The sequence below is a fragment of the Eutrema salsugineum genome, unplaced genomic scaffold (assembly GCF_000478725.1).
Source record: "Eutrema salsugineum unplaced genomic scaffold, Eutsalg1_0 scaffold_6, whole genome shotgun sequence".
Lineage (NCBI taxonomy): Eukaryota > Viridiplantae > Streptophyta > Magnoliopsida > Brassicales > Brassicaceae > Eutrema > Eutrema salsugineum.
The window spans coordinates 1,720,700-1,738,318 of NW_006256547.1; the positions used below are offsets into that span (position 1 = coordinate 1,720,700).

Below are 17,619 nucleotides of genomic sequence, written 5' to 3' on the forward strand. Positions count from 1 at the left end.
TTATACATATGTGCATATAAAAGATTTGTTCTTCTCCAAATGTTGAATATCTATGAATATTTCTTTCTATATGACAAACACCTCGAAATTAGTTTTTTTCCCATGTATACAGTTGTTTCCAAGTCGTATTACAAGCCCTAACGTATTTTGCTCAAATTTTGGGACCTTTTGAATCGTTTTCTACAATCATACTACACCAAAGTAAAAAAATCAGTAAAAGCATCACAAAATCCGCGCTTGAACTTACTTTCTCCGGTTTGACTTCTTTTGCTTTCTAACTGGCTCGTCGTTGATAGGCACTGGTAAGATGGTTCCTTCACGTATCCCATCTGAATCTGATGACATCTTCTTTAGGGTTTTCTGGGCTTCAACGAATACCCTTATATCTCTTATCTGTACAATCCATTACCATCATTCGTTAAATGTTAACAGCAAAAAAAAAAAAAAAAAAAGAAAAGCAAAAAAACCCTCAATGAGTATACGTAGAAGAAGCTTACCTGTTCTTCAAGATCAGCTATAATCTCGTCTTTTGATCCCAGTAATGCAGCTTCCCTGGATAGACACCAAAAATCAATCAATCCTTTATTATGGATTATGATTGTTTACGTAAACATCTTAACAAGAGCAAACCATCTTGCACCTCTCTTGTATTTCCTTGGCCTTCTTCCGCCAAAAATCCTGCTCTTTTATAAGCTTTCTATTAACCTGAAACCCAATATTAATAACATGAAGCGTGATCAGTGCATAAGGAAACCTTTCAAGAATGGAACAATGTTCAAAAGAGAACAAGGCAGAGAGGCTCTCACTTCAGTGATTCCGTTTTTTTCCTCTTCACATTTTTCAATCTCACTCTGAAGCTCCTGCATTTTGTTAACAACAGTCTGCTCAACTTGTTCTGCGATACTACTTTCCTGCTTGCTTCTCGCCTCAACAATCAGAGATTCATAGTACTGATGAAAGACATCACGATCGTGATTAGTAATTGAGATCTCTTGCATATGTATACCATGAGGTGTCAACAACTTCATCATACAAAAATAAACATCAGGAGAATCACTTGCCTGTCGCTGTGCCCTCAGCTGACTTGCAAGAAGGTCGTTATATTCGGTTACAATCTGTTCCACAAAAACTTAGTCAAATAATAAAATCATAAAACCAATGATGATCTACGATTCACTTTATGCGGGAAAGATTGATTAGGGGTGGTTAAAATCATACTGAATCAACTTTACTGTTGAGGATGGCACCGCTAATTCCTGTATCCTCACTACATTCACAGAGACCACAGTCCCCATCGTGTGACAGACAGCGGGTGTTCATGTCTACTGACTTTCCATCTATTTTTGAATGGTTTAACCGATGAACATAGCTGTCACCAACATAATCCCAGATTTGTTGGGTTCGCAAATCAAGAGAATAGCAGTGATGCGTTTCTTTCCAGTGCCTGATAGAGTGTCCTTCCTTGTATCTACAATTGGAAAACATAATCCACTGTGAATGAAACTTCCACCTCTGATGGAAGATATAGATGTAGTTATAATCTTATCACAATGGAAACGCAAACCAAGCATTACCTTCCACAACCTAAGAAGCCACAGACAAGGCATGCCCATACGTTTTCTGTTTTTCCACAAATTGAACAGCTTAATATCTCATCTTGTTGTTGACACAATCGACATACCTACAAACGAAATGAGCATGTGGTAAAACATATGCAAGGTGATTGTTAAGAACTGTATAAATCAGATTCATTTTACACCAGAAACAAGCACGCGTTAAAGCTCTAACATATGGAAGAAAACGTATTAGCTACGTGAACACTGCCAATAAACGAACACCGCAAATACAACACCAAACTCACCTGACAGGACAAATAAGTCCATTTTGAAGTGCAAGAACACTGAAACGAGTGATCACAGAGAGTGCTGAGTATACCACTGGTGTCAGGATCTAATCTCTCTGCATGAGTCAAATTCCAAATATTGATATTAAGAAAAGGAACAGTTAAGTAAGTCAAAGTGAAAATAACATGGAAATGGGTCTTCTTTGACACAACTCACCAAGGCATATTGGGCAAGTAGGTAACTCGGTAAATCCAGCAGGTGGAGAAGCGGCAAGCTCATCGAATTCCGTGTGCTCCACAGACAGTACATAGAGAATATGGCAAACCTCAGCCTAAAACCCCAAGAGAAAAAGTTTAGTTTCATGCAATGAACTGAAGAAAAAAAAAAAAGAATCTCATTTCCATATTATGATACCTCAGATGGTGCATATTTTTTCCCATTAAGGTTCTTGTGGAATCCATCTGCTGCGGATTGATCAGAAAGTGTGATCAAAACACTATATCGATCTTCCATTCCATCGTTCCTAGTAATGTTCAGGAAAACACCAAATCCAGCAACAATCAGCCAATGTATTTTCTTTTTACTCATCAACATAGTCATTCTAGTCCTTTAACATCACTTCACATTCTAAGCTAGAGCGTACGGTCAAAATCAAATCAAGTAATCAACACCAGTGAGTTCTTGCAAAAGATCACTCAAAAGACGATATTGGACTAACCTGATGAAGAGGATTTGGGAGACATGGGCGATTTGGGAATCACAGAAGCGGATAAAATCGAGTGGGGGAAGGTAATTGGGAACAGCGACAACGAATAGAGTGGTGGATCGGGAGCTAGGGTTGGGGAGGGAGCTGTGCGAAGAGTTGCGGTAGAGATGGATGAGGCCTTTGCGTTCAGTGAGTTTTAGGGTTGGTGTGAGTTTATCGGGAGGATGAGATCTCCTCGATGATGCGTAGCTGAAACCGGATTCTTCTTCTTCAATGGAGATTGGCCGCTCAGAGTCAACCGAATGAACCCTCAGGACGAACATCGCCAAAAGCGAAACAAAGAAGGCAAACCTTGATTTTACAAATCTCGACGCTTAAGGAGGAACCGAGAAGAAGAGAGATAAAGAAAGAGCGCGAAGTAGAGAGTTCGTCTCTGAGATCACCGAAGCCGGGATTCGCCACCGTTGTGGTGGTTCGATGTCGATACCCGGTGACGGTTATCTTATGGGCCTCTCTTGGGTCATTTTTTAGTTTAAGTTTGATTATTATTGTGGGCTTTTTTGTAGTTAATGGGCTTCTGTTCAATTGTTATATTTCTTCAATATTTTGGCCCCTTTTAGAAGTTCTATACGCAAAAAAATTCAGAGTTCCCTTCAAAATTGCACACATCACAGCTATCTTCTTTTTTTTTTTCCAAGTTCAAAGACTATTTTATACTAACTTATAAGGTTAGCACCAAACTGCCCGCCACACTGAAAGCTTGTGAGTAGCACGATTGTTTTTTCAGTCTATTTACTTTACTTATTTTGTTGAGTTTTTTTTTTTAAGTTCTCCAATTGTCATAAACAAAAACATATGTGTCTTTATCAACAAAAAGAAGAAGAAGATAAGTATCCAAATACTTGAGGACTCGGCTCCGAAGACCAAGGGAGGGTGGTCAGGTCAACGGTCATTTCATTTTTTGAATAGGTCAACCATCTTTGGTATAAGTTTCGAATTTGAATTTCAGCGATAACTAATATTTAAATGTGATGTGGTAAGCATGTTTTTCTTTTTCTTGTTCAAACAACAAAAAAACATTGGAGAATAAGGAAATACACATATACATCGTCTCCAATCGTCTCCAATAAAAATACATTAAAATCGGTAACAATTTTCTTATAGACTTTTGTCAAAGCGCACACATTTTGTGGATATCTACCGTTTAGAATAAGTACATCGCTGATTCACGTTCTTTGCAAATATAAATAACTCTAAGGATAAGATCGGAGTCAAGCACATCAGTCTCCAGTGCTTCAAAAGTTCAAGTGGAATATATAAACAGCTTATATTAGACAACGTATTTTAATTCCCATATGCGAATATTTATTGTGAATAATCTTACATGAAATCATTGGATCTATTATTTTATGTGACACTTTTCACTTTTGATCATCCGTGTAAAGTTATCCGCAGGTTTTGGATTTTGTTGTTTCGTTTTCTTAAAGGGCCAATTGTGAATACTTAAAGGAACGTCATGATTAATTTATCCAATATACATATACATGTAGTATATGTAGAGTTAATGAAAGGAAAACGTAGCACCCCAACATTTTATAATCAAATGTATTAATTACTAAAAGTGCACGTAAATTATGCAACTCATAAGCCATGAAACATTACTTTTTTGCAATTGTTAGAAATTTAGAATGGTTATGGCCTTATGAGTTATGAGATGTCTACACTAGTACTTAAATATCGACACGGATATCTATATTTTCTGAAGCATATATGTTATGGTTTTGATCCGATTTCGTTTAGTTATTTTAGATTCATACTTATTAACAGTATCCATCTCTTATATCAGAGTTTAGTTGTTAGATGTGTCATGTGTGACATTCCATGCTGTAATGTTTTGCATGAATTTGGTTCTTTATGAAATTCAGTTGACGAACGAAAAACAATATATATACATCCTTTGATGTTCAATCATTTTGGTGATAATTTTTATAAAACAAAATTAAGAAAATCCAGAGAATGAATGAATCAAAGAGTTACAAGTGGCCAGACAAGAGGGCCTGAGAGTGGATGAGGATTAACAGCCACGTAGACGAGGAGGTGGCTCTTGGGAAGAGGCAAGGGTCGGTTTACTTCAATAACCGGCCTTTCTCAAGTTAAAATAATCTTATTTCAACTCTTTTTCTTCATTGCAAGGCAACCTTTTGGACCGGTTTTATCACTTGTTCCACGTAGGATCACTAAAAACATAAACATTCATCACCACATGTGACATACATCCTACATGGTACCAAAAGTAATATTGTTTATAAAAAAGTAATATTGTTTATAAAAAAGTAATATTGTTTATACAAGCAATTTTTCTATAGTACTTTTAGACTCTTAGTGGAAATAAAAAAACAATATATGGATGTGTAATGTTGGGAATATAATAGAGACGACATTGGTGCATCTGAAGGTCCAATTAAACACATACAATATTGCTAATGATCTCTTGGTTAGATCCTGTTGGCATAGCTTGGTGGGAATAAGAAAAGATTTGTTCTTAAAACAACGTACTTATTTATGATTTGTTCTTGTGGTTGTGCTAGGAGGCATTGCGGCTATTTGAAAATGTTTGAGGCATATTAATGTTTGTGAAGTTTTATAGTAAAATATGTCACAGAGCAATTCGGATATAACATATATCTAAGCGTGGTCAGACTAATGTGATTATTTCAATGATTTTTAGATATGAGTTCTCATTCAATGGCTCAGTGCTATGTCTAGAGGAGATATACAGTTTTCTTTGATAAAAGTATGTCAAGTTTCTTTGCTGAAAACATATACAGACTAAAATTTCAAAACTTTGTAAAAATGTTGACCTTATGGAGTAATTTGTACCCGAATGTATAATGTATTTTTTGAATTAATAAGCCTAAAGGAGATAATAAGTCCCATGGGCTTTTTGTTGTTGGGGTTGGTTACTACACTAATTCATAATCATTTTTCAGTTATGATTTTTTTCAAAAATGCTACAACATAACCATGAAATTCTGTATACAGACTTTTTTTTTTAAAAAAAGAGTTAAAGTTTGATATGCAATCCATTACAGTAAACTCACAGAAAACCCATATTTATGGATTGTTATTGATTATTATTAAAACGGAAAACCACATTCTAGTATTCGGATCAGAGTTGGTTTTACAGACGACCCCTAGTTCTTTATCATGACTCACTCATGACTTGTTTAAGCGTGTCGATATAGACCCTAAACACCTCAAATACAGTCAACTAATTACTTCCCTTTCGCAAATTATTATGGCTTAATCACAAAAATTCAGAGAAACAAACACACGCGCCAAAAAAACCGCGTGAATGTGGGGGCAAGACAGGAACTAAGATATTTATTAAATAAAAATGCCACGTGGACGAACAAATCAAAAAGAGCAGGCTTTGTTAAGCTGTCTATAAAATACAGAGATGCAGCCCCTCAAGCTTCTCCATCAATTGAACCATCCTCTAAATATCTTTCTCTTTCTCTGAAACGAAAGCTGTCTTAGTCCACGATGGCCGTAACCGCCACTACAAACGACGGCGTTTCAATCGTCGCCGATAAGATCTCTTACGATGTGGTTGAAAGGGATGTTGAGATCATCACTTCCGGCCGCCGTCGGATTCCGGCACACTCCGGCGTCCTCGTAAGTTTTTTTTTTTTTTTTTTTTGCATGTCCGATCAGTTTCGTACTTCCTTAAATCTTATTCTTCTTTCACGATCCAACATTCATTTTTTTCTTCGTTTTTTTGTGTGTTAATTTGTGGTTTTTTTGTTTAAAATCGAAAAATGCAGGCTTCTGCTTCACCGGTACTTGCGAACATCATAGAGAAGCCGAGGAAAAACCTCGGCGGATCATCAAAGAGAGTCATTAAGATTCTCGGTGTTCCATGCGACGCCGTTTCAGTCTTCCTCAGATTCCTCTATTCTCCCAGGTTCGTTATCAATTCAATGATCATTCCGGTTTAGTAAAAGGTTTTATTCAACTTTTGATGAATTCTTAAGAAGAATTTGAGTGATCTATCGGAAATTTGTCATTCTGACGCAAATCATTTGTACCAAATTCGACTTCTCCCTCATTCAACCGGATTACGATTGATTTAGACTTGTTCCATATTCAAAACGTGTGAAACACAAGAGAGACGAAACTATTAAAGACTTAAAGTATTAACTCTATTAAGCATCAAATTTGAAATAATCAACTGTGGCTTTTTTTTTTCTCAAGCCCTTACCCAAATGACTAAAATACCCTGTTTATGTCTTTCTAATTTAGTCTGACGGAGAAGGAGATGGAGAAATACGGAATCCATCTACTGGCTCTATCACACGTTTACATGGTGACTCAGTTGAAGCGACGGTGCACCAAAGGCGTCGGCGAGATAGTAACGGCGGAGAACGTCGTCGATGTTCTACAGCTGGCTCGGCTCTGCGACGCACCTGACCTCTGTCTCAAGTGTATGCGTTTGATTCAGTCCAAGTTCAAGATCGTTGAGCAGACCGAAGGATGGAAGTTTCTTCAAGAACACGATCCTTTTCTCGAACTCGACATCCTCCAATTCATCGACGAGGCTGAATCGGTAATAAATTTTTAAACTTTTTTTTTTCTTCTCTGTTTTTGTTCTTAAAAAGCTCTGTTTTTTGTTGTTCTTGTTTGATCCATCCCGGTTCAATAGGAAGATAACTATCCACCAATCCATAACCGAACCAGAAAAAGGAAACAAAAAAAGGATTTTAAAAATAATGAAATGTTTGGTATAAAACCGAATTCTAACCGAAACCAAATTTTGTTTGTTTTTTTTTTCTTTTCTTTTCTTTTTCGTTCTTAAAAGGCTCTGTTTTTTATTGTTTTTTTTTTATCCCTTCAAAAGCTCTGTTTTTTAATTGTTTTTGCTTGATCCCTTCAAAAGCTCTGTTTTTTATTGTTTTTGTTTGATTCCTCCCGGTTCACACTAGATTTGATTTGACAAGACTTCTATTATTCATAAACCGAAATACATGGATTGAAAACAAATATGATTTTTACTATTCATAAACGGAGACATTTGGATCAAAATCGAATGCAAATCCGAATTGAGCACTCTTGAATTTATCCGTATTAGCCTCTGATCATAGTTGTGTATTTTTGGTAATTTCTTGCAGAGAAAGAAAAGAAGACGGAGACACAGACGAGAACAGAATCTGTACACGCAACTGAGTGAAGCCATGGAATGTATCGAACACATATGCACCGAAGGTTGTGCATTGGTGGGACCATCGTCCAACGTAGACAACAACAAGGCAACATCTCAAGTAAAACCTGGTCCGTGCAGTGCGTTCTCGACTTGTTATGGACTCCAACTTCTGATTCGTCACTTTGCAGTCTGCAAGAAACGAGTCGATGGCAAAGGTTGTCTTCGTTGCAAGAGAATGATTCAACTACTCAGACTCCATTCTTCCATCTGCGACCAATCTGAATCTTGCCGTGTCCCACTTTGCAGGTAAAAACACCGACATTTTGAGGATCATCAAAACCACGTTTTCTTATGTTTATTAAAGTTTTCACTTTTCGATAGTCACTCTCGTTTTGATTTTCACTTTCGGCGCCAATAGTAATAATATGTTTATGGTGGTGACCTACTTGTCAGATGATGAGTCATGATCAGACGGCCGGCTGAAAATATTTTGTTGTTATTTAAGATATTTTTAAAATTAGAATCTAATTTCGTTGTCACTTTTTTTGATATTTGGTGATTGGAGTAGGCAATTTAAGAAAAGAGGAGAAAAGGACAAGAAAATGGTCGAGGACACGAAGTGGAAGGTTTTGGTGAGGAGAGTTGCGTCTGCGAAAGCCATGTCTTCGTTGTCTCAATCAAAGAAGAAGAAAAGTGGAGTGTTGTTAAAAGAAGACGCAGAAGATTTCATCAGAATCCGAAAGAAGTTAATGTGATGATTAGAATTTCATTTTTTCTTCTTCTTGGTAGATTATATAATGAGCGATTGTTAGAAGCCATTATTAGAGTCGGAAGTTATATTTATTTGTAATTTGTCTCTCAGACCGGTTGATTGGGTTAAATTTGTCGACGAGTAACCCTTTTAATCTCTCGTTTGATTGGGTCTTATTTGTAAGATATATGTATTTACTTATGTATTTCATTAGTAAAATTTTCATCTTTAATTATTGGAATTTGTTTAGAACACAATTTTAGTTGCTAAGAGCTCTCGTTCTCATCCCGTCTCGACCCTTTTTTCGTTTCGTCTCGAATTTAAAACGGGACTAATATGAGATATATAGTTATATATTCTTAAGTTTTCGTTTATGATCCCGTTCCCAAAAGGTCTTGTCACAACTCCTGTTTTTCATCATGTGTTTTCGATACAAGATTCTCAAGAATATAATTTAGAATTAAATTTGGCTTTGACTATCCAATTCCAATTTGTCAATATAGACTATAGACTATACAATTCAAAAAGACTATAGACTATGTGCATCACAAATTTTAAATATATTTTTTTATCGCTAGTTGATCTGAAAAATTATATGACCTGACCTGATTGATCTAAGATTATTTTGAGGTAATTCTTTATTTCAAATTAAAGTTGGATCGGTCAAATCTTTCACAATAATTGTAAGCTGTAACTATGGTGAAAGGAATAAATAGAAATTCAATATAGGAGATCAAAATTGACTAACCGGTCTTAGTCGTTTGTATAGTGGAAGTTGATCATAATTGAGGATTCAAAAGCAACAAAGGAATTAGACAAAACATGTGCTATTTTGTTACAACAGATATTTATTTATTCATTATTGGAGAGGAAAAAGGTAAGACGCGTGGGAAACAGACGAACCGCGCAATGTATGTGGTTTCTTGTCTGATACGTCACATTTCAATTCATTACTGAATAAAAAAGAATTACATGCATTTCAAAATACCTTTTATCTTATAAGTTACTATGTTCTTGTATTTTCTATTTATTATATGTTATTGTATTTTTTTTCATTGTAATTATGCATTTCTACTTTATAATTTAATTGGAGAAACTCATAGTTTTAAAATTAATTGTGTAAAAAAACACATAATTTTTGTTAGGGTAAAAAATATATATCTAAAAGGTTAAAGATATATATTGTAACTTTGTTTTGCTTTTTAAACATGAGAGTCACTCTTTAAAACACACTAAACTTAAACTTGTGAGTGATTCTTATTGACTTTACTAACTCACCTTTCTATTTCTACCCCTATAAATTTCAATTCTCTAATTATTCCGAAAGCTAAACCATCCAAGCACCTAACCTCTAGCTAAAAAAAGGAGAGAAGAACAAGAAAATAGAGATGGAGATCAAATCCAACGCCATTGCTTCTTGGATCCTAGTTATAGGCTTATGTGCTGCCGTTTTGGTTACACCTGGAGTGGCTCAAGTGCAGCCATCGATTCCAAGTATATTCCCACCGATTTCTCCCATCGATCCGATAAAATGTTGGTCATCTCTCTTCGATGTTGAAGGATGCGTACTTGAAATCTATAATTCCATTCTCTCTGGCCAATTTGGAAGCATTGAGGCCACTTGTTGCAAAACGTTTGTGACCATAGATGTAAACTATTGGCCCCAAATGTTTCCGTTGAATCCGTTCTTCCCTCGTCTTCTCAAGGATAGTTGTGCGCACATCGTACCTAATTCTCCCACACGCAAATGAAGATGAGAATTAAGTTTCTTAATGTTTCAGGCTTAGGTATTGTTAGCTTTCAAGTCTTTAAGATATCAGATCTCTTGTGTCTTGTGGTGATTCTAGAGTTTTGTTGTTGTTCGAGCCAATAAAGGTGATATTTACAGCAAACGTTGTTGAAAGTATTTCCTTGTTAAATTCAACCATGATATGCAATGCAGAGGAAAAAAACAGAGTAAAGCTGGTCTGAATATCAATCACTAAGAAGTCATCTGAGATTCCATGAGATTCAGAGTTATAATGGCGTAAACCTCATTGTCAACACTTTAGCTCTAGAATCAAACTAGTTCAACTGTCTTTAGTTGGTCCGAAGACACAACACGGAGAAACTAAACTGATCGAAGAAGAAGAGCTAAGTGAAGCATGACAAGTACACATTCAAATAGTTTATAGAATCACAATATACGCTATCAAAATCTAAAGCTTATGGTCTGATAAAAGATATGAAGAAACCATACTGGCACAAACACAATACAATAGAGAAAAAAAACACAGACTTGGAATATCCAATGAACAAACTCTAAAAAGGCAATAGCAAGTCCTAAAGAATTCAAATAGTAGAAGTTATCATAAAAGACATAACACACAGCAACTGTGTGCGAATGGCGCAAATTGTTTGTTTTATTAGTATTATTAGATGAAAAATGTGGAACAAACAAACGATTAACACAAACTGCTGACAATGCAATTTTATAGATTCTCAAAGCTAGTGGAAAGAAATTTCGAATCGTTTTCTTCTAAATCAATGAAATGAACGTTCTTATTTGAAGCTCTCATCATAAAAAAATAATAAAAAGGAAACAGCAAAAGAGGGATCGGACAGCAAGCGGTTTTCTACGATTTTCGACCCATACGCTTCCTGAGTTTCCTGTACTTGTGCTTGTTCATCTTCTTCTTCCTCTTCTTCTTCACACTATCAGCGTAAATCACGATATTCTTCTCATCTTTCTCCTCAAAGGACGCTGTTTCAGCTAGATCCGGACATAGAGCAGCCCATGGAGAAACTAGGACAAAACCGCATAGATTGATCGGAATCATTCCCGGAGATCGTAATCACGGGATTAGCAAGAGAAGCTGGGTCAGATTTCTCGAAAACAGATTCGATGTATGGCTTCTTCTGGTAAGTGATGAGAGAAGGAGTAAGCCTCTGAATTGGACTGAAGCAAGACTTGCTCCTGAATAACCTGTTCATTAGAGTCGCCATTGCAGATTTAAAAACCAAAAACTCGTCGATCGTTATAGTGACGGGTGAAAACGACGACGGCCGTTCCCGTCGGGGAGTTTTGAGTTTTTCGGAGGTTTTGGCAATGTCAAAAATGAAACCATTACTAAACGTCGTCGTTTATAGTTGATAAGAAGGATTAAAAAGGAATATAAAAAAACGTGCCCACACGCAGGATCGAACTACGGACCTTCAGTTTACAAGACTGACGCTCTACCACTGAGCTATACGGGCCACTTGCCACATTCATTATCTATTATGTTTATAGACCAAAATTATTTAGGTCTGCACTACACTCTGTAATCAATCACTGGGTGGAAAATATCAATGAACATAATAACAAAACAAAAGCATATAAAAATGGTTACAAGGTTTTATAGATATATAGAAATGGCTAAACATACGATTATAAGAGTTTTGGTGGTACAAGTTTGGGCCTGCCCATTTTATCATCAGAGTGGCATTTTGTTTGAGCTGATCCGATAGGATCTCTCCAATAAGACGGGTACATATCCGAAGGCAACAATATAGGGCCAGAGTTTTTGCATGTTATAGCGCTATTTGACGAAACAGAGCAACCCCTAGAAGAGAATTTACATTACATTAAACCAAACTGAAACCAATGCACTTTATATAACTTGATTATTTGGTTTCCGTTACTACAAAACCCAAAATTATAATGAGATCAAACAGAAGTACATAATAACTACATGAAGTCATAAACGAGGAGCAACTGATCCCTTGGCAGAATCGCTCCAAAGAACCTGATCATCGATAACAGAGAGATGCTGATCATCAAGCCTCTTCCATGTCCTAATTGATTTCACATTTTCCCACTTTCCCTTTCTCTTCTTATTCAAATGAGCAACCACAACTCTCGCTCTCCTCTCCCACCCAGCTTTACCATAAGCATGGTACCCAAACCCACCACCATAGCATAGATTCATCCCTTTGAGTTTACCGCAAAAGTCGTTGACATGGTCGTGACCCACAAACACAGATTTCACATCTCCTCTAGCTACCAATGTCGTGAAGAAACCTGAGTTTGTAGATGCCGAGGATGTACCTTCTTGTCTCACTCCTTTTGTGGCGTTCTTTGAGTCGAAACTCCAAAACTCCGGTAATGGAATGTGGAAGTAAGCTAGTCCTGGAGCTACACCTTGTTGAGGATTAGGCTTCTTGTTGTACTCCCTCTGCGATTACCATCAAAACCAAGACTCAAAACAACAACAAAAGGTCGAGATCAATGAGGGTAAAACACGAGAGAGATTGTTCACTGTTAATGATACCTGGAGACGTTTTGAAGTGTGGTCGAACCAGAATTGCTGAGAAGTTTTGACCCAGTCATAACCTTCCATGTAAGGAACACTAGAGTAATCTCCACTGTCGAGAAAATAGAGATTGAGAACGGATTTGTTCTGTAGACTAGAATCAGCAGCTCCATGGATTTGGAGATTGTAATTACCAAACCCATCAATGTAATGAGCAGCCTCAGGAGGATTCACTTGGGATAAAGTGTTGGGAAGCTTCACAATGTGTTTCATGAGTTCTTGTCGGGTCAATGTTGATTGTTGATCATGGTTTCCCAAAATAGCAACCCAGGGGATTTTAGACGCAATCGCCGGAGCAAAAGCAGCGTTCAGGGATTTCACAGCGTCCTTAACATCAAACCCAAATATATTATCACCTGAGAACGAATACAAAACCCCAAGAGTAATCAATTGCTATGATAACCAACAGAAATATATCCAAAATTAGGGTTTATGTAAACCCTGGCAAAATCCAGCGTTTTCAAAATAGTAAAATTTCCAGTCTAAGGAGTGGTAAGCAATCGGGCGGAGAAATTAGGGTTTTTTTTTTAATATAGGGATTTTACCGGTGAAGACGATGAGGTCAGGCTTCTCGGCGGCGATGACTCGAGACATAAAGACGGTGGTGTTGAGGTCGGAGCAGTGAGCTTTCTGGCTAGGAAGCACATCGAGACACCGTGTGGTCGCGCCGTTTGCGAAGTGCATATCGGCCACTTGCAGTATCTTGAACTCGCCGTCCACACCGAACCTGAGTTTCCGACGATGTGCCGATGCTGGAATCGGAGCTAAACAGAGACAAACCAGGGACGCGGAGAGAAGAAAGAAGTCGAACAGGGTCAGTCTTCTTCGATTGTCCGCCATTGTTAAGGGACCAAGAAAGACAATAATTTTTTGATTGTAGTCTATCAGTGTGGAAATGGAAAGCAAGTGTGTCGGAAGAAGCCAAGCAATGACAAGGAAGACTTTTAAATATTTGCTTTTTTTCTTAGAAGTTTCGTATTTTCATCATCCAGTTAATTATTAATTTTTGTGTGATTATAACGATGAGTAAATGACCTAGGCCCCCCTTCAAAATTGAAACAGAACTCCCAACCATATATGTAGCAGCAATCAATTCGTGACATACAGATTATATTTTGGATATATGATATATCTAATTTGATAAAGCCATAAAATTCCACAAAAATAATTCTTGTTGGTTTGTGTTTTTCTTTTTCTTCTGCTCTATCTTACAGTTTTTCAATTAAAAAAAATTATAGTGATTCTATTCCACAGAGTTATTCATTTCCACGATTCTTCCAACTCGTAGTGAAAATTAATGGTAACTTTAATAAAACCTTTTGTCTCTATTGTAAAATTCTATCAAGTTTGTGAAAAGTGAAAACTGATCCAACGGTTACCTATTGGCCTATATGGCTATCGCGCCATGAGATTTATATATGGTGAGTTGTTCATGTCAAAATGTTATTGTATTGATATATATTGGAAGTCGATCGAGATATCATATCATCAGAGACTACGTAAATCAAAGAGTTTGAGTTTTCATAGCGAAAAAGGGGTTGAGTTTAACAGATCAACCTCGAAAGGATTATAACGTGTATATGCACAAGCACATATAATTTATTTCTGTCGGATTTCAGAAAAACTTAATAAACAAGTTAGTTTTAAACTTCAAATACGAGAAATATGTAACCTCAACATAATTCAGATGATCAGATGTGTTTGATCCACAAATGAAAAAGGTCTTTTATTCCAAAATAAATTTCGTTAACTTATAGGATAATTAATGCTGAACCTTGCATTCAATGAGAAAGAAGGAAAAAACATACGTAAGTGATAAAAACATGGACTACCAACTTTAACAACATTGACTCAATTATTATAAAATGCATGTATAAGAAGACTTAAGATGAAATCGATCGGACCAGGAAAGCTTATTCCCCATTTAGCTTCATCAATGGATTCGAGAACTTCAATGTGACTTAACCGGGACAAGAGCTTCCAGCATCATCATCAATCTCACCGAGATGAACCAAGATAAAGAACACAAGCTTTTGGGGAAGATCTGAAGCAAGAAACATATTTCTTTAATCTTTTCAAATTGATCTCAATCAAGCTATTTATATATTGAAATATAGATAGATATACACAAATTCAAAGACTTATATATGTGTGTGTGTGTGTGTGCATGAGTGAGATAAAAGAGAGGTTTTGTGTCGTTCTAAGAAGCCGTATAGTTATATTCCCGCATGCGAGGCCTCTTTCTCACAGGAAATGGGTGTGAAAAAAAAGGTATAAAGAGTTAACCTTTTTAAAGGTGTGTTTGGCCTTTTTTATATAATAATGTGAATATGTGATGTATTTTTCTTTTCTTTTTTCATTTTACCTCAAGTTTTTGAACGCAATGTACAGCCTTGCAACTATTCACCCCACATATATTTGCAAGATTGATAGTCAACATTTTATCTATTCTAAGCCCTCTTTTTGTCTATTTTTATTTTTTACCGTATCGTTCTCCACATGTTTCGCGACTTGACACTGTAAAGAAAAATGAATTCAAGCTTCTTGTTTTTATTTGTTCGGTTCGAGACAGGCTTTAATTACAGCAGTGATAGTAAATGACATGCAAGTTAAATAGTAGTAGTCTGTCCGCATCGTTGTGGTTCAGTGGTAGGGAAGGGTTGTGTGGGGTGTTACACTACTTCACCCAGGTTCGATCTTCCCTGGAAACAAAAACACAATTATGTGGGAAATCTGGATAATATAGTAGTCCAGTAACAGGCCAGGTAGTGTGGTGGCCCATTTGGATCTTATGGATCTCATGGAAACAAAAACACAATTATGTAGAAAATCTGGATAATATAATAGTCCAGTAACAGGTCAAGTAGTGTGGTGGCCCATTTGGATCTCATGGATCTCATGGCCCGTTGACTCGAATTCGCTCAAAGCTCATGATGTATGTTGAACCGTTGAACCAGGGAGAAATCCACACTATAGCACTTCGGTGCGTTCTTACCGGGCTGACCGGATCAGCCGATAGAGTTTATAAAAAAAAAAAAAAAGTTAAATAGTGGAACAAAACATCATCAATATCGTGAACAACACATTTGTTTGTCGATGCACTATTTGTTTTATTATTTCTGAAATTTAGTATTATTGGTAATCAAGTTTTAGTAGTATTTTACAAGGCAACATCGATCGAAATTCGAAAATATATGCAATATTTTTCTTGTTTTTTAAGAATTTAATCGGTTTTGTTTTATGCTGTTAGTTTCAAAATTACGTCACACGCGGAAGGTTAGGGAGTGGCCCAATGGGCCTTCGCGTAAGAAACAATTCTTCTACAATAGTCTAAAAGCAGGGTCCCACCAGATCTTGCACTAAATGCTTTAACTTATTTTGATGGGTTATTAAATCCATACGACAAGAATGCTTTCACTATTTCCGACACGTCACAAACCAAGAAAAGATAACTTTCACTGTCTTTCAGTATTCAACTATTCACATAAATTCCAATTTTTTTATACACGAATAATATGTGTGAGGAACTTAAGACGATGGGCCCCAGATTTTTCATATAAATGGGCTCAATAATAAGTATTTTACTGGGTCTTTATTAAAACGCAGCGTTTTTCTTAACCTGGTTTTTTTGTTCTTCATTTACCGTATAGATCAAAAGGTACAACATTTTTCCTGAGAGAGTGAGAGAGAGAATAATGTTACAGTTTCCGACGTTGATGACCCAGTTCCCGTCGTCGACGAAGACAATTCCGGCATCGTATTTGCTACCGTTACAATGGCCCCAGCCGCAGAACGAAGAGATTCTACTCGCCATGGAAGAAGCTGAGTTCGAAGAAAAGGTACATTCTCCTATTTCTCTAATGATAGCAATTTTTCAGTTTTCGAGCGTCTCTGAAGCATAAGTGGCCACTATCAACTCTTTAATACCATGAAATTCGAGCTGATTTTAAGAAAGAATCCTGATTAACAACTTCTGGGTTTTAAAATCGAGGTCCTTTCTAGCCCGAATAGGTTTCGTTTCCTCTGGTGGATTATTGAGTGATATTTACTAATCGAGTGAGAGATTATAAGTGGTTTTCTACTTAATTTGATGATAAACAGAGAATAAATGATCAATCTTTGTCTTTGATTTCAAATTTGATGAAGAATGTTTTGTTGGTAACTAAGCAGGTTGTCTTGAATTTGACTTTAGGCAAATCATTTTACTCTAACTTCACATTGGCTTAATGAGTTAGGGTCTCTGATTGTTTGTCAATCTTTGTTCTTTGGAACGTACTCTTATTTGGTGCTATATTGAGTATAAGTTGGCAAAAAGTTTGAATTTAGTAAATGCCAATGTTGAGCTGTGATTCTTGAGTATTGGTATTTCTAATGTACACTAAATGGATATAGACTTAAGATTAATTGACTATCATTTCATCGCTTTAGACCCGCAAAATTGTAAAGAAGACAAGAAGATTAGTGAAAAATTTCAGTCTACCAGTAGATGGAAAACCTATTTCGCTCTTTTAAGTTTTCCTGAATCACGAACAAAGCGGATTTGAAATCTGGAGAGTGAACTTTATATATGAAACATTATCTACTAGAGGATAACCTCATGTACTTATCATGTGAGGTTTTGGTGTTTTTTATAATTGCATGTACAAATCTTAGAACGTTGAAGATGAAAAGGGAAAGGAATCAAATCAGACTAATTGTCCATTCCAATGTTGTTCTTATGAATGCCAAAATGAGTTTGAGTACATTTTTGTTGTCTTGGTTTGGTGCAGTGCAACGAGATG

The 17,619-nt window shown here is 36.4% G+C and overlaps 5 protein-coding genes and 1 non-coding gene across 6 annotated transcripts; 2 read left to right on the forward strand and 4 right to left on the reverse strand.

The window, feature by feature from the left end:
* Nucleotides 1–47: 47 nt before the first annotated feature.
* LOC18012162 (BRCA1-associated protein) lies at nt 48–3,034 on the reverse strand. The gene is made up of 11 exons (XM_006394244.2): nt 2,563–3,034; nt 2,259–2,367; nt 2,061–2,175; nt 1,862–1,959; nt 1,575–1,681; nt 1,219–1,468; nt 1,062–1,115; nt 807–950; nt 641–705; nt 498–552; nt 48–393 (listed from the first exon to the last, which is right to left on the reverse strand). The coding sequence occupies exons 1-11, from the start codon at nt 2,871–2,873 to the stop codon at nt 244–246; spliced, it is 1,458 nt and encodes a 485-aa protein (XP_006394306.1). The 5' UTR covers nt 2,874–3,034; the 3' UTR covers nt 48–243.
* Nucleotides 3,035–6,030: 2,996 nt separating this feature from the next.
* Nucleotides 6,031–8,739, forward strand: LOC18012283 (BTB/POZ and TAZ domain-containing protein 1). The gene is made up of 5 exons (XM_006394245.2): nt 6,031–6,228; nt 6,378–6,517; nt 6,856–7,159; nt 7,722–8,059; nt 8,322–8,739. Exons 1-5 carry the CDS (start codon nt 6,097–6,099, stop codon nt 8,506–8,508), a joined length of 1,101 nt encoding a protein of 366 aa, XP_006394307.1. The 5' UTR covers nt 6,031–6,096; the 3' UTR covers nt 8,509–8,739.
* Nucleotides 8,740–9,892: 1,153 nt separating this feature from the next.
* LOC18012284 lies at nt 9,893–10,255 on the forward strand. Its single transcript, XM_006394246.1, has one exon. The coding sequence runs from the start codon at nt 9,893–9,895 to the stop codon at nt 10,253–10,255; it is 363 nt and encodes a 120-aa protein (XP_006394308.1).
* Nucleotides 10,256–11,119: 864 nt separating this feature from the next.
* LOC18012996 lies at nt 11,120–11,489 on the reverse strand. The gene is given in 2 exon segments (XM_006394247.2): nt 11,120–11,264; nt 11,266–11,489. Coding segments are annotated over 2 exon segments (369 nt in total).
* Nucleotides 11,490–11,669: 180 nt separating this feature from the next.
* On the reverse strand, nt 11,670–11,741 carry TRNAT-UGU. Its single transcript has one exon. It is a non-coding gene; the product is annotated as a tRNA-Thr (tRNA).
* Nucleotides 11,742–12,105: 364 nt separating this feature from the next.
* Nucleotides 12,106–13,741, reverse strand: LOC18012997 (probable inactive purple acid phosphatase 29). The gene is made up of 3 exons (XM_006394248.2): nt 13,384–13,741; nt 12,797–13,194; nt 12,106–12,700 (listed from the first exon to the last, which is right to left on the reverse strand). Exons 1-3 carry the CDS (start codon nt 13,676–13,678, stop codon nt 12,224–12,226), a joined length of 1,170 nt encoding a protein of 389 aa, XP_006394310.1. The 5' UTR covers nt 13,679–13,741; the 3' UTR covers nt 12,106–12,223.
* Nucleotides 13,742–17,619: the final 3,878 nt, after the last annotated feature.